This window comes from Daucus carota, chromosome 4, assembly GCF_001625215.2.
Source record: "Daucus carota subsp. sativus chromosome 4, DH1 v3.0, whole genome shotgun sequence".
Taxonomy (NCBI): Eukaryota; Viridiplantae; Streptophyta; class Magnoliopsida; order Apiales; family Apiaceae; genus Daucus; species Daucus carota.
Window position 1 is genome coordinate 31,712,326 of NC_030384.2, and position 12,033 is coordinate 31,724,358.

The 12,033-nt window shown below is 32.6% G+C and overlaps 2 protein-coding genes across 2 annotated transcripts; both read left to right on the forward strand.

Annotated features, from left to right (window-relative positions):
- The first annotated feature begins 5,578 nt into the window (after positions 1-5,578).
- On the forward strand, positions 5,579-10,458 carry LOC108215538 (monodehydroascorbate reductase 4, peroxisomal). Its single transcript, XM_017388018.2, has 7 exons — positions 5,579-5,868; positions 6,476-6,527; positions 7,153-7,233; positions 8,334-8,452; positions 8,898-9,117; positions 9,332-9,450; positions 9,546-10,458. Exons 1-7 carry the CDS (start codon positions 5,749-5,751, stop codon positions 10,269-10,271), a joined length of 1,437 nt encoding a protein of 478 aa, XP_017243507.1. The 5' UTR covers positions 5,579-5,748; the 3' UTR covers positions 10,272-10,458.
- Positions 10,459-11,135: 677 nt separating this feature from the next.
- Positions 11,136-11,863, forward strand: LOC108215802 (large ribosomal subunit protein bL12c). Its single transcript, XM_017388377.2, has one exon. The coding sequence runs from the start codon at positions 11,178-11,180 to the stop codon at positions 11,733-11,735; it is 558 nt and encodes a 185-aa protein (XP_017243866.1). The 5' UTR covers positions 11,136-11,177; the 3' UTR covers positions 11,736-11,863.
- Positions 11,864-12,033: the final 170 nt, after the last annotated feature.

Consider the following 12,033-nt stretch of genomic DNA (forward strand, 5'->3'; position numbering starts at 1 on the left):
TTTAGCTAAACGAGCCGGCTCGACTCGACTCGTGAAATTAAACGAATCGAGTTCAAGTAGAGATTTAGACTCATTAGTTAAACGAGCCGGCTCGTCTCGACTCGATTAAACTTACTCGAATTAGGCTCGGCTCGAAACTAGGCCGGCTCGGCTCGAATTACAGCCCTATATCTAGTCAATCTAGTAAAAATACCAAAAGTCAATCTAGTCATCCACGTGAACTCTCTACTTTGATCTTATACTGCAGAACAAAGTATAAACATAAAAGCTCTACATCATTGCACTGAAACCTAAATTGCTCAAAACTTCACAATAATAGTAATAACTAAAAGAAAAATTATAATTTACGTAAAAAAATATCCATATCTCATACTGAATTTTCAACATAACTTAACAAATATGTATGTAAAAATATCCATATGCTAAAATTGAATTTTCAATGACTTAACAAATATGTATGTCTTGCAGCATAAGATTATTATTATAATCTTACTCTTAATAATAATAATTATATTATTATTATTATTATGAAAATTTTATTATTATTGTTATTATTGTTGTTGTTGTTACTTTAATGTTTAATAAAGGTGAGTCATGTTTTGGATGTCATGGCGACCAGAATCCCTGAGATACGATTCAGTGGTGCCACGATTATTGCAGTTTGTGGAGTATGAATTTTCAAACCACCTTAAATCTTCTATTATGTGATTGTCGTTTATTTTTTTTTTCTGATTCAAGTCCTTTTATGTTCCTTATTAATCAGGTGGATTAACCATACTTATATTTTTCATCAAAGAGAACTAATTGTTTTAGCATTTTATACCATCTTTGAAACAATTATATATTATTTTATTGATTAACTCCCGGAAAAAAATTTATAATGATATAACATTTTAGTCGCACCAAGATAAAAATGATTTCAAATAGTATTACAATTTATGTTTCAACAATCTCGTCATGTTACTCAAAATTTTTATAATCATATAAATTATTTCCATATAATTTAAATGAAAATTTCAATTTTGTATACTTTATTTTTCAAATTCCAAACTCCTAAAAAGTAATTAAAAAAAAGATGGGATGATATACTACTTAAGTCTTCTTAATTATGGTAATAGTACGATTATATATAAATTCTATTATAAATAAAATAAGTCAAATTGAAATAGAAAAATTTAATTCATAATATCAAAGTGAACTCTCATTTTAAGAGACGAGAGTTCAGGTTAGACAGTTGATTTCACACATTTCTAGGTGTACTTTATAAATTGAAGTTTTTAATGTTTTTTAAAAATTAAATTTGGTGTTTTATGAGAATATAAAATTTTTTTTCTACAAAATTGTATCGTAGTAGAATCTTCACTCTATCATATACATAATATTGAGAGCATATATACACAAAAGTAGATGTTAGTTTTTTATTATAAATAATATTGGATTTAGAGTATAAAATTGGTAAATGATGTTGCGAGCTGCAATTCTGATGGGTTTAGTTGTGATATTATATCAAGAGGAAGATCTTGTTGAAATAAATGATCAAAAAAGTATTTTAGAACATTATGGACAATATAAGAATTTACGTTATAAACTTTAGTATTGTTGGAGTGAAAATTAGGTCTTTAGCTTTTTGTTTGGGATTAAAGTCCATTAACAGTACACAAACACTAAACGTTGAATATTAGTAAGATATCACTATATTTTTTTTTGAACCAAATCAACATGTCTTGTTGATCCAAATTCGTGAGAATTGCGCATTTAGACCATCACGAACGTAATAATTTGGATGCATAAGTAAATATTATATTTTGTGATTGCAAACCCATGGATGTGAAGTGCAAAGTGGATTTGTGGGTTCAAGATCTGAAAACTACAATATCAAAAAAGATTTAAAGGTTTGTTATCACTGAAATGAACTAGCCATCAACCAATATATACTGAAGTAATAGCCTTTACGATATGTCTTTTTCTTGGGCTCATAAATAAGTTGCAATCTATTATGATAGTCATGTCCTTTATTTGATATTTATATGATCGGATTAATTTGTGGCGTGTTTGTTCATAGTTATATATGTTTATACTTATATTGTATGATCAATCTATTCCTAGAACTACATGTTTTTGACAATGCTAGTTAAGATAGTATAATTAATTATTTGATTTAGCAGATTCATCCCTTTCATAAGCTGCTTCATGTTATTAAGAAGAAATCTATGACCAAAGCGTAAAATATGAGTCTATTGTGTATAATCATAGATATTGTATATATTTATAAATAATTCTTAATTTACATATTTAGTTTTATATGATAAATAAATTTATAAATATTTGTGCGTATATGTAATGTTGCTTCAATAGAAAATGGATAAAGAAGAAGAGAGAATAATTCATTAGCTCTTATTTTTGTTGTTATTTCTTGAAATATGTTACTATTTACAAAACAACTTATGACATAAGAGGTTGAGCATTCGGCTGGTTCGGTTCAAAATCACACCAGACCAAAAAAATCAAAAATCGAATTGTCTTTATTTTAAGTTGAATCAGACCCGAGTTATTATTCAAAACTGAATCTAACCACCCAAATTATTTCGATTCAGTTTCAGTTTAAAGAAATCGAAATTTTAATCCCAGTAATCTAATACATATATGTACTCAGTCTTACAACCTAATACAAAGACCTTTCAATATTTACTGCTACAGCCTTTTTTTTTAACCTTAATTTGTGATGTTTGCATAGAAGTACGGAGTATTGTTTTAAACTATGGCGCGGAATACAAATCTGAAGTTGTCGATGGATTGATTGAAATCGCAGCCGGAGTGTTCATGTTAATGTTTAATGACGTGACCTCGTATAATCGTGGTTATAAAGATTTAATACATCAAATATTAAATTACATTCGCTTTTCATTCCAATTAATCTCGATTTTCGCATAATCCTAAATCGCTAGCTCAAATGATTAGGCGCGGTTTCCGATTTATGCAAAAGGGTGTCATAGACATAAGTAGATGTGACAATCGTTTCGTTTAGTGTATTTTCGTGTTTCATGTACTCTAAGGTGAACCCCGTATCCGCCCGTTATTAATTTCTTGTACCTAATTTGAAACCCGTATCCGATCCGAAACGTTTCGTGTACTTTTCGTGTACATTATATATAAAAATATTAATATAATTTTAATCAAAAAATAACTTTAATATATATTTTCATGTATAATTTTACTAAATATGAATGATATTTCGCGCGCACACACATGTGTAGGCAAGTGATCAAATAGAAACTAATTTTATTCTGGAAACTAGAAACCATTCTTTCAATCATTGTTTATAACTACAGAAATCACTAGTTTCTATGTTGTTAATCACTATTTTATGAAGTAAAATCATCAGTTATTATTTTTGATAATTGAGAAAATTTACTTATGATGGGTATCAGTGGTTGATTATTAATGATGAATTATAGTTGTAGGAGGTATATGATAGTAGCAAATGACGATATGAGGTGTGTGGTGGTGGTAGATAGTCATTAGCAGTGGCAAGTTATGTTGACAAACGGTGAAAAGCAAATTATGGTTGTAGGTGACGGCAGTAGTAGTGGAAGGGGTTGATAATGATGCTAGGAATTTCATCAATGTAGTATGAGTGAAGATGACGATGATATACGTTGTATATATGTGTATTTATATATCTATATCTGTCAGATTTTGTATATATAAAATAGTGAATTCTGATATACAAATGAGTGATTTTTTTAGTTAAAATTTATGGTGAAAAACTGGTCAAGGACTAGTTTCTAGTTTCTAGGCTAATTTAGTTTCTAACGGAGTAAACACCTATATATATATTTTACACAATTATATATTTAATATATTACAACATAACATATATATATAATAAAAATTATGTACAGATATTTCGTGTACCTTCGTGTACCCAAAATGAATACCTATATCCGACATGAAATCTATCGTGTAATTTCGTGTTCGTGTATATTCGTGTTTCGTGTATTAAAAATCAAAACTCATATCAATTTCTTTTGTATGGTTTATTTTCGTGTTAGCGTGTTACGTGTCAAATTGCAAGACCTAGACATAAGTGTAAATCAAATGTTCAAATGAATCGGGAACACATAAATAAAAGATCGGATAAACTGAAGTATAAGGAAAAGTTTGTGTGTGGTGGAGATGTTAAACATCATCCACTTTGAATTTGATGACAGAAATGCTTCTTGTTCTACAAAACTCCAAACATCACTTCAAGTATTACTGGGCCAAAAAGCAAGCCCACTCATCACCATATCCAAATGTTTAGCATCACATTTCCCAACGTACTCACATCCCCACGTGTATCAATCTATTGGCCGTTGTTAAATTGGGGGAGGAGAGAACTTGGTGTGTTTATTTTACAAGTTTATATCTGAATTACTTCTTAAATAATTTATAATATCTTTTTCTATGTGTTTATGTATATTAAGAAAATAATGTTAGTCGAGTATCTTATCATGGACTATCTTGATAAATATAGTAAATTAAACTAATTTGTGTTTATTTCCCTTTGTTTTTAATTGTTCAACTAGATAATAAGATAAAGGGAAAATAGATTTTTTTGTCACCGAACTTATTATGTTTTTAGAAACTTGCCACTCAACTAATTTTTTTTCCCTTATAGTCACTGATGTTAGGTTCGGAATTTTTTTTGCCACTAAAGTTAGGTTCGGATTTGATTATTACCATTATATTAATTCTTTGTAGTATTATTAAAATTTAGTGATAACCTGTAATATTTTGATGATTTGATATATGTCTATCTTTATATATAGTACTTTTATGTACCCAAGATCGTTTATCTTCTTCGGTGATAAGAGTTAAACACGCATTTTACGATTTCTAAAAGTGTACTCTCATAAATTATTTTATTTTTTCTTCCGAATAAAAATTTAGTGTTTGAATTTTTATACGCAAAAAGAAAATCTCATAAATCATCGAAGATTAAGTTTTCCTCTCTATTTATTTATCTTTATCTTGAAAATTATAATAAGATAAAGTTATTAAAAATTATGGGGATAGATTTAATAGTGATCTTAGGCTGAACTAGGTGATTGAAACTTTAATAGTGAAAGATGATGCATCGTATCACTCAATTAGACTTTATTTTATCATGGAGAACATAAATTATTTGAAGTTATTGATTCCATACTGATGATTTGATGAATTTCTAGAATTGTAATTACGATTTTTCCTGATTTTAATATTATATCATCTCATTTTATGTTATTATTGCTATATACAAAAATATAAACATACATCATATTATCAAAAAATTATATACTATCACTGTGTATTAATGATGCTACAAAAAATTATCACAATCCTAATAATCATATCCGAACCTAGGTTAGTGACTAAAAACAAATCCAAACCTAACATCAGTGACTAAATGAAAAAAAATTTAATTGGGTGATAAGTTTCTAAAAATATAATAAATTCGGTGACAAAAAAATCTACTTTCCCTAAGATAAAAAGATCGGAAAAAAGAAAATAACAGTCAACAAATGTGACTAATAGAAGCATCCATCCCCGGACGGTGCAGATCAAATTTACTCTTACACTCATCCACCGGATCAAAACGCAATTACTTAAGGCAAAGCGATTAAGCAAAGTATAATATAGAGAGAGAGATAATAAGAGTGATGTGCGTGTATGTATATATTACAAATACACTTGAATTGAATTCTCGTTTTCATTCCGGGAGAGGAGATGGGAAGAGCATTTGTGTATGTTATTTTGGGAGGAGGAGTAGCGGCTGGATATGCAGCTCTTGAATTCACTCGCAAAGGTGTTTCTAGTGGTGAACTCTGTATTATCTCCCAAGAATCTGTATGTAATCCTCTCTCTCTCTCTCTCCCTCTCCCTCCCCTTCTCTCCCTCTCTCTCTCTCCCTCCCTCTCCCCCTCTACCTCCCCTTCTCTCTCTCTCTCTCTCCCCCCCCCCTCTCCCCCCCTCTCTCTCCGTATATGTGTATTGACGTAGCTGCCTTTGTACTCATGCTTGTGTCTCTAGTTTGCTGTTGTTTGTTATTCATATTGCTACCTCAAAATTGTTTTTTTTTAAAGTTTGGTTATCATATTGTTTATGTAATTTAATGTACTTTACTTATTTAACTTTCTAATAAACTTGTGTTGATGCTACCTGTTCTTTTAGCTATTCACAATATATTGCTAACTTGATTCTCCTCGTTCCATCAAACTCATACTTATTGTTTGAAAATATCACAGTTTGGCTATATTCTCTAGTACGATCTAAATTTGATATAACATCTTAAATAGAGTTTGATGAACAATATGTATATTTTTGTATAAAGTTCTGTTTTTTTCCGAAAATATTTACCGTTCTGTTATATCGTGTATACAGACTGCTTATGGTAGGATTCTGTTATATTTACTATAAATGGATAATTTTGACGTGTTACTGTTTTTGAATTTAGGTGGCGCCTTATGAGAGACCTGCCCTGAGCAAAGGTTTTCTACTTCCAGAAGGTACTTGTTAAATTCTAAAGTAGAATTGTTTTCGCCCTGTGTCTTTTTCCTCACGTTTTCTAATTCCGCTATGTAGTACTTTAAACATGGGAAAAACTGAAAAAAGGCAATATAAAATTAGAATATTTATATCAGTTATGATTTTAAAATCTCAGTACATAAAATATTACACCTTAATACATCTAAAGCACTATGGACATTAAAGTTTTATTGTCTAAATTTCCCCGGTCATCTTGCATGTCCGACGGTTAGATAATAAGCTTTCTTGAATGAAAGAATTATCACGGTGAATTGCCGATTCTCGTTGAGATTTATTCTCATTAAAAAAAAAAAAAAAAAAAAAGCACTATGAAAATGGAGGCAACCCCCATAAGTGTTGCAACTAATTTGAGCTTCCACAATTCCTTGGCAGTATAATATCTCTTAGGATGTTCCATTTGGAGCAAAAGCTAATCAAAATATTGTATTACAGCTAATATAATTGGACAGAAGAGGTGGATTCAGTTATCCTTTTCGTAATATGAATGTATCAATGTATTTTGCTGGAAATATCTTACCTCCCTTTTTCTTTCACTGTATTTTATCTGTCCATGACTTAACTTTCAATATCATTTATGATATTCAGATCCAGCACGCCTACCTTCATTTCACACTTGTGTGGGTGCAAATGAGGAGAGGTTAACTCCAAAATGGTACAAAGAACATGGTAAATATTCCTCCTATTGCTATTGATTTTTCAAAGTTACATGCATATTGAAGCCACAAAACTTATGCTTGCAATAAATTTGTAACACTTTGCGCTTGTGCTGCTCATTTTTTAAATGTCTGATGACTTTGTTGTGTTCTTGATTATCATTGACTTTTATTATCTCACGTCTGATATAGTCGGCTAAATGGTCAGTCCCTAATAGATAATATATTGCAAATAAATAGTTTGATGCAATGGTCTTTGATTATTTTTTACCTTTTCAAGTACAGTTGTTATTTTATGACTAAAAATTATTCTTTATTTGTCACGTGATAATTGATATGTTTGGAAACAAAATGGCGATTCCTAATTGATTTTCTGGACTGATCTTGAGGTCACAAATGTTGCAAGTAGCAGTTGAATTTATAGTACCTGGTTTCTGATGTAACAATAGTTACTTTGGTACCAAGTGGTGTTGCTGCTTGTTTAACTTGTCATAGATTTATTCTTAACTGTATTTGATTACGATTATTTTATGTCCTCTATCAATCTATGATGGCTGTTTCTCCTACACTTGAACTGGGAATAACTTACAAGTAACTAGAAGAAGTAAATATCCTTAATTAAATCATGATATTGATAAAAATTATAAAAACACGTCAGTTCAATTTCTGGAAAAGCAAGGTGATTCCAGTAGTGTGTGTACTTACCCTGTAACACTATACTTCTACGCAACAATCTTTAATTGCTGTGCGATGTCTTTTTGGTGAAGACAGTTATGCTTTCAACAAATGAATAATTGATACATATAAGATTTAATGTCATGCCTGGTATCAGTCGAAGAGTGCAAACTATATCCTAGAAAATTGGCAATTTCTCGTGGTTGGAGCTTATATAGAGGCATAATTAACTTTCACTAACAAGTGTAATGATATCTTCCTTCCAGTATGCACTTTGCATACACTTGCATAATTAATTTGGTTTGTTTCTTCTCTTTGTGTTGCTCTTATGTATCTATGAGTTCCTAATGTTGGATTGATTGAGTTGGATATGTAAAGTATGTACCCTGGTCAATCCTGGAAATATTTATTAATACTAGGTATTGTTGTTCTTTGTAGGAATTGAACTGGTCCTTGGGACTCGAGTTAAGTCTGCTGATGTGAGGAGGAAGACACTATTGACTGCAACAGGAGAAACTATAAGCTACAAATTTCTCATCATTGCAACAGGGGCTCGGGTACTGAATTTATTCTACTCTTACACCTTAAGCCACAGCATATAGAATGAAATAGTGACCTGGTTCAGAAAGAAAGATACCTATCTTGATAAGAATATCATTCTTTGAAATGTTTTCTAGTATAGAGTAATTTATTGAAGGACCTATTTTATTGTGGGTTGACCTGCAGAAGGCGCGTATTAAGTTTATATAATTAGAATAGTCATAGTTAAACCAACCATCGCTCATGAATTAATGAATGTTCAAAGTCATTCAAATTGAGGTGAATTGGATAGTTTTTAAAATTATTGTATTGCTTGCGATGTTTAACATGCACCAAAATCACTTTTTAATTCAATGACTTTCAGATTGCATATGGCCCTGATTTTGATAGCTTAGGATAGTGCTTCTTAATCAAGAGATAATTTTGCATACCTATTGATTTTGATAAGTGTATTGTGTATAGGCTTTGAAGCTTGAAGAATTTGGAGTTAGTGGGTCGGATGCTGAAAATGTGTGTTATTTACGCGATTTAGCTGATGCAACCAGACTTGTCAGTGTGATGCAATCCTCAGCAGGTGGGAATGCTATTGTCATTGGTGGGGGCTACATAGGAATGGAGTGTGCTGCTTCATTAGTGATTAATAAGATAAATGCCACCATGGTTTTTCCAGAGGCTCAATGCAGTAAGTTTTTCTTATGAAATCTCAACTTTTAAGACTTGTTTGAAATATTTTCTATGGATAATATCATGTAATATTGGTGTTGAAAGATAGATCTGACAAGCAACTTTGATTGTCATTTAGGATCTAACAGCATAAACCTCATGGTACCTGCGTAACATTGAGCTCATCCCTCGTAGGTTCTTTTTTAACTAATATTATATATTTTCCTTTACAGTGGCTCGTTTATTTACACCAAAGATTGCTGGTCATTATGAGGACTATTACATATCAAAAGGAGTCCAATTTGTTAAAGGAACTGTTTTGTCGTCATTTGAATTTAACTCCGAGGGAAAGGTTGGTTTTTATATATATAATTGGAGTAGTTTTCACTGTCTCTGAGTTAATTTTAAGTTCATTGGCTCGTGAGTTTTTACAAATCAATTGTACAGGTTACGGGGGTTAATCTTAGGGACGGGAGTCAGCTTGCTGCAGATATGGTAGTTGTGGGGATCGGGATCCGTCCAAACACAAGCCTGTTTGAAGGCCAACTCACATTAGAGAAAGGGGGAATCAAAGTTAATGGACACATGCAATCGAGCAACAGCTCTGTCTATGCTGTTGGCGATGTCGCGTGTTTCCCGGTCAAACTATTTGGTGAGACTCGCAGACTTGAGCATGTTGATTCAGCTCGGAAGTCAGCAAGACATGCTGTTGCTGCAATAATGGAACCAAGCAAAACACTGGAGTTTGATTACCTTCCATTCTTCTACTCTAGAGTCTTTTCATTGTCCTGGCAGTTTTATGGGGACAACGCAGGAGAAGCAATTCATTTCGGTGATTTCTCAGGAACCACTTTTGGTGCGTATTGGGTAAGTAAGGGTCATCTCGTAGGGTCTTTTCTTGAAGGTGGAACCAAAGAGCAGTATGAAGCTCTAGCTAAGGCAACCAGGCTCAAACCACCTGTTGATGATTTAACTGAGCTTGAGAGGCAGGGCCTGAGTTTTGCGTTAACATTAAAGCATGATCCATTACCAACCCCAACTGTCAATGTTCGCATTCCTGATATAGTTGTGGAGAAACCAATATATGCCTGGCATGCAACTGCTGGTGTTATTGTGGCTGCATCAGTAGCTGCATTTGCGTTTTGGTATGGAAGAAGACGCCGAAGATGGTGAGCTTAATACGAAGGATTTCAGTGCACTGCTTATCATTACTGTAATTTAATGTAACAATATTAGGTGTAGGGGCTTCAAAGTTCTTGATCTTCAAGATCAACGCATCATTAAACCATTAAATGGATCACAATATTCTTTATTACTATTGTAAAACTATATCTAATCATACTCGATATGATGTTGAGGATTCCAAATATATTTAGCTTTAAAGCAATAATGAACCAACAAGGAAAGTTGCATTGGTTCTGTACTTCTGTATAATCACCGATAACTGGCTAGCTTACCGATTAATAATTGTATACTTTTGTGAATTGACTTCATCCAGCGGTTCCTTATCTTGTAATTTATACATCAATTTTGATCATATACCACATCCAGCAAAAATTTAGGGATTGAGAAATTATTATCAGGACTTCAAATAGATATAATGACAGCTCTTTACTAACGATTAATTTTTAATCTTCTACTCGACTAATTTTCAACAAAAACAAGACTGGTGCGTGTGTTCAATTATGAAATGTATTGTAACTCTAGGTATGGGTTGAGATGTTGGATTTCCATAATGCATATTAACGATCAAGTTTTAATCCTCAATTTGACTAATTTTCTATCATCATTTTGGAAGGAAAAGAAAAGGTGAAAAAAAATCCTGCCATGTATTCTTTTGTCCTCGGATGAACTTCTGTTACTACAAAATCCGAACCTAACGTTAGTGACAAAAAAAAAATCCGAACCTAACATCAGTGGCAAAAAAGAAAAAAATTATAGTTCAGTGATAGGTTTCTAAACAAATAATAAGTCGAGTGGCAAAAAAATCTATTTTCCCTTTATTATTACCAATATTTATAAACGACCTCGTTACTTTACCCTACACTTATCTTGTTCAAACTTTTTGAAAGAAATAGTATGGCATCCTCTACTCCATCTACGCTACTTGTTCCTCTCCAACGTTCTTCCTCCTATTCTCATCCTGTGAATTCCTCCATTTCCTATCCCACGCACCCTAACTCACTCATCTCTTCTCCTAAACATCAGCGCAACTTCCTCCGCCCCGTTTCTGCTGTCGAAGCTCCCGAAAAAGTTGTGGAACTTGGCGATAAAATCTCAGACCTCACCCTCTCCGACGCACAAAAGCTCATTGACTATCTTCAGGAGACGCTCGGCGTCTCTGCTGCATCACTTGCTCCTGTTGCTGCTGTTGCAGCTACAGGTGCAGTGGCGGATGCTCCAGCAGCTGCGGAGGAAAAGACTGAGTTTGATGTAGTTATTGATGAGGTGCCAAGCAATGCTAGAATCGCTACGATAAAGGCGGTGAGAGCTATCATCACGAGTTTAGCGCTGAAAGAAGCAAAAGAGTTGATTGAAGGTCTGCCGAAGAAGTTCAAGGAAGGTGTGTCTAAGGAAGAAGCTGATGAGGCTAAGAAGCAGCTTGAAGAAGCTGGCGCCAAATGTTCTATTGCCTAACCCCTTTCACTTGCTATAATGTGTAATATAACATTTTTGCCCAATGTCCGTCCCAGTTTTTTTCACTGAGGAAATGAGCTGACTCTCTTGTTAGGGTTCTTACCTGCCAAATAATATCTGCACGAGTTTATCTTTTGAAAGATTAAATTATTATCTCACTGTTTTCCATAACATTGGCAAGAGATATGTTACGAATTTTCATGCAAGGGACAATGGTTAGACAGATCCTTTGTGATTTGTGGACAGTAAGCAACACATAATTCACAAGAATATTCTACTTGCAAACTGCATTATAGAT

Coding starts and splice junctions, on each gene's coding strand:
- LOC108215538 (XM_017388018.2), top strand. CDS start 5,749: ATGGGAAGAGCATTTGTGTATGTTATTTTGGGAGGAGGAGTAGCGGCT. Junction 6,528..7,152: donor AGGTTTTCTACTTCCAGAAG/GTACTTGTTAAA, acceptor TATGATATTCAG/ATCCAGCACGCCTACCTTCA. Junction 7,234..8,333: donor AAAATGGTACAAAGAACATG/GTAAATATTCCT, acceptor TGTTCTTTGTAG/GAATTGAACTGGTCCTTGGG.
- LOC108215802 (XM_017388377.2), top strand. CDS start 11,178: ATGGCATCCTCTACTCCATCTACGCTACTTGTTCCTCTCCAACGTTCT.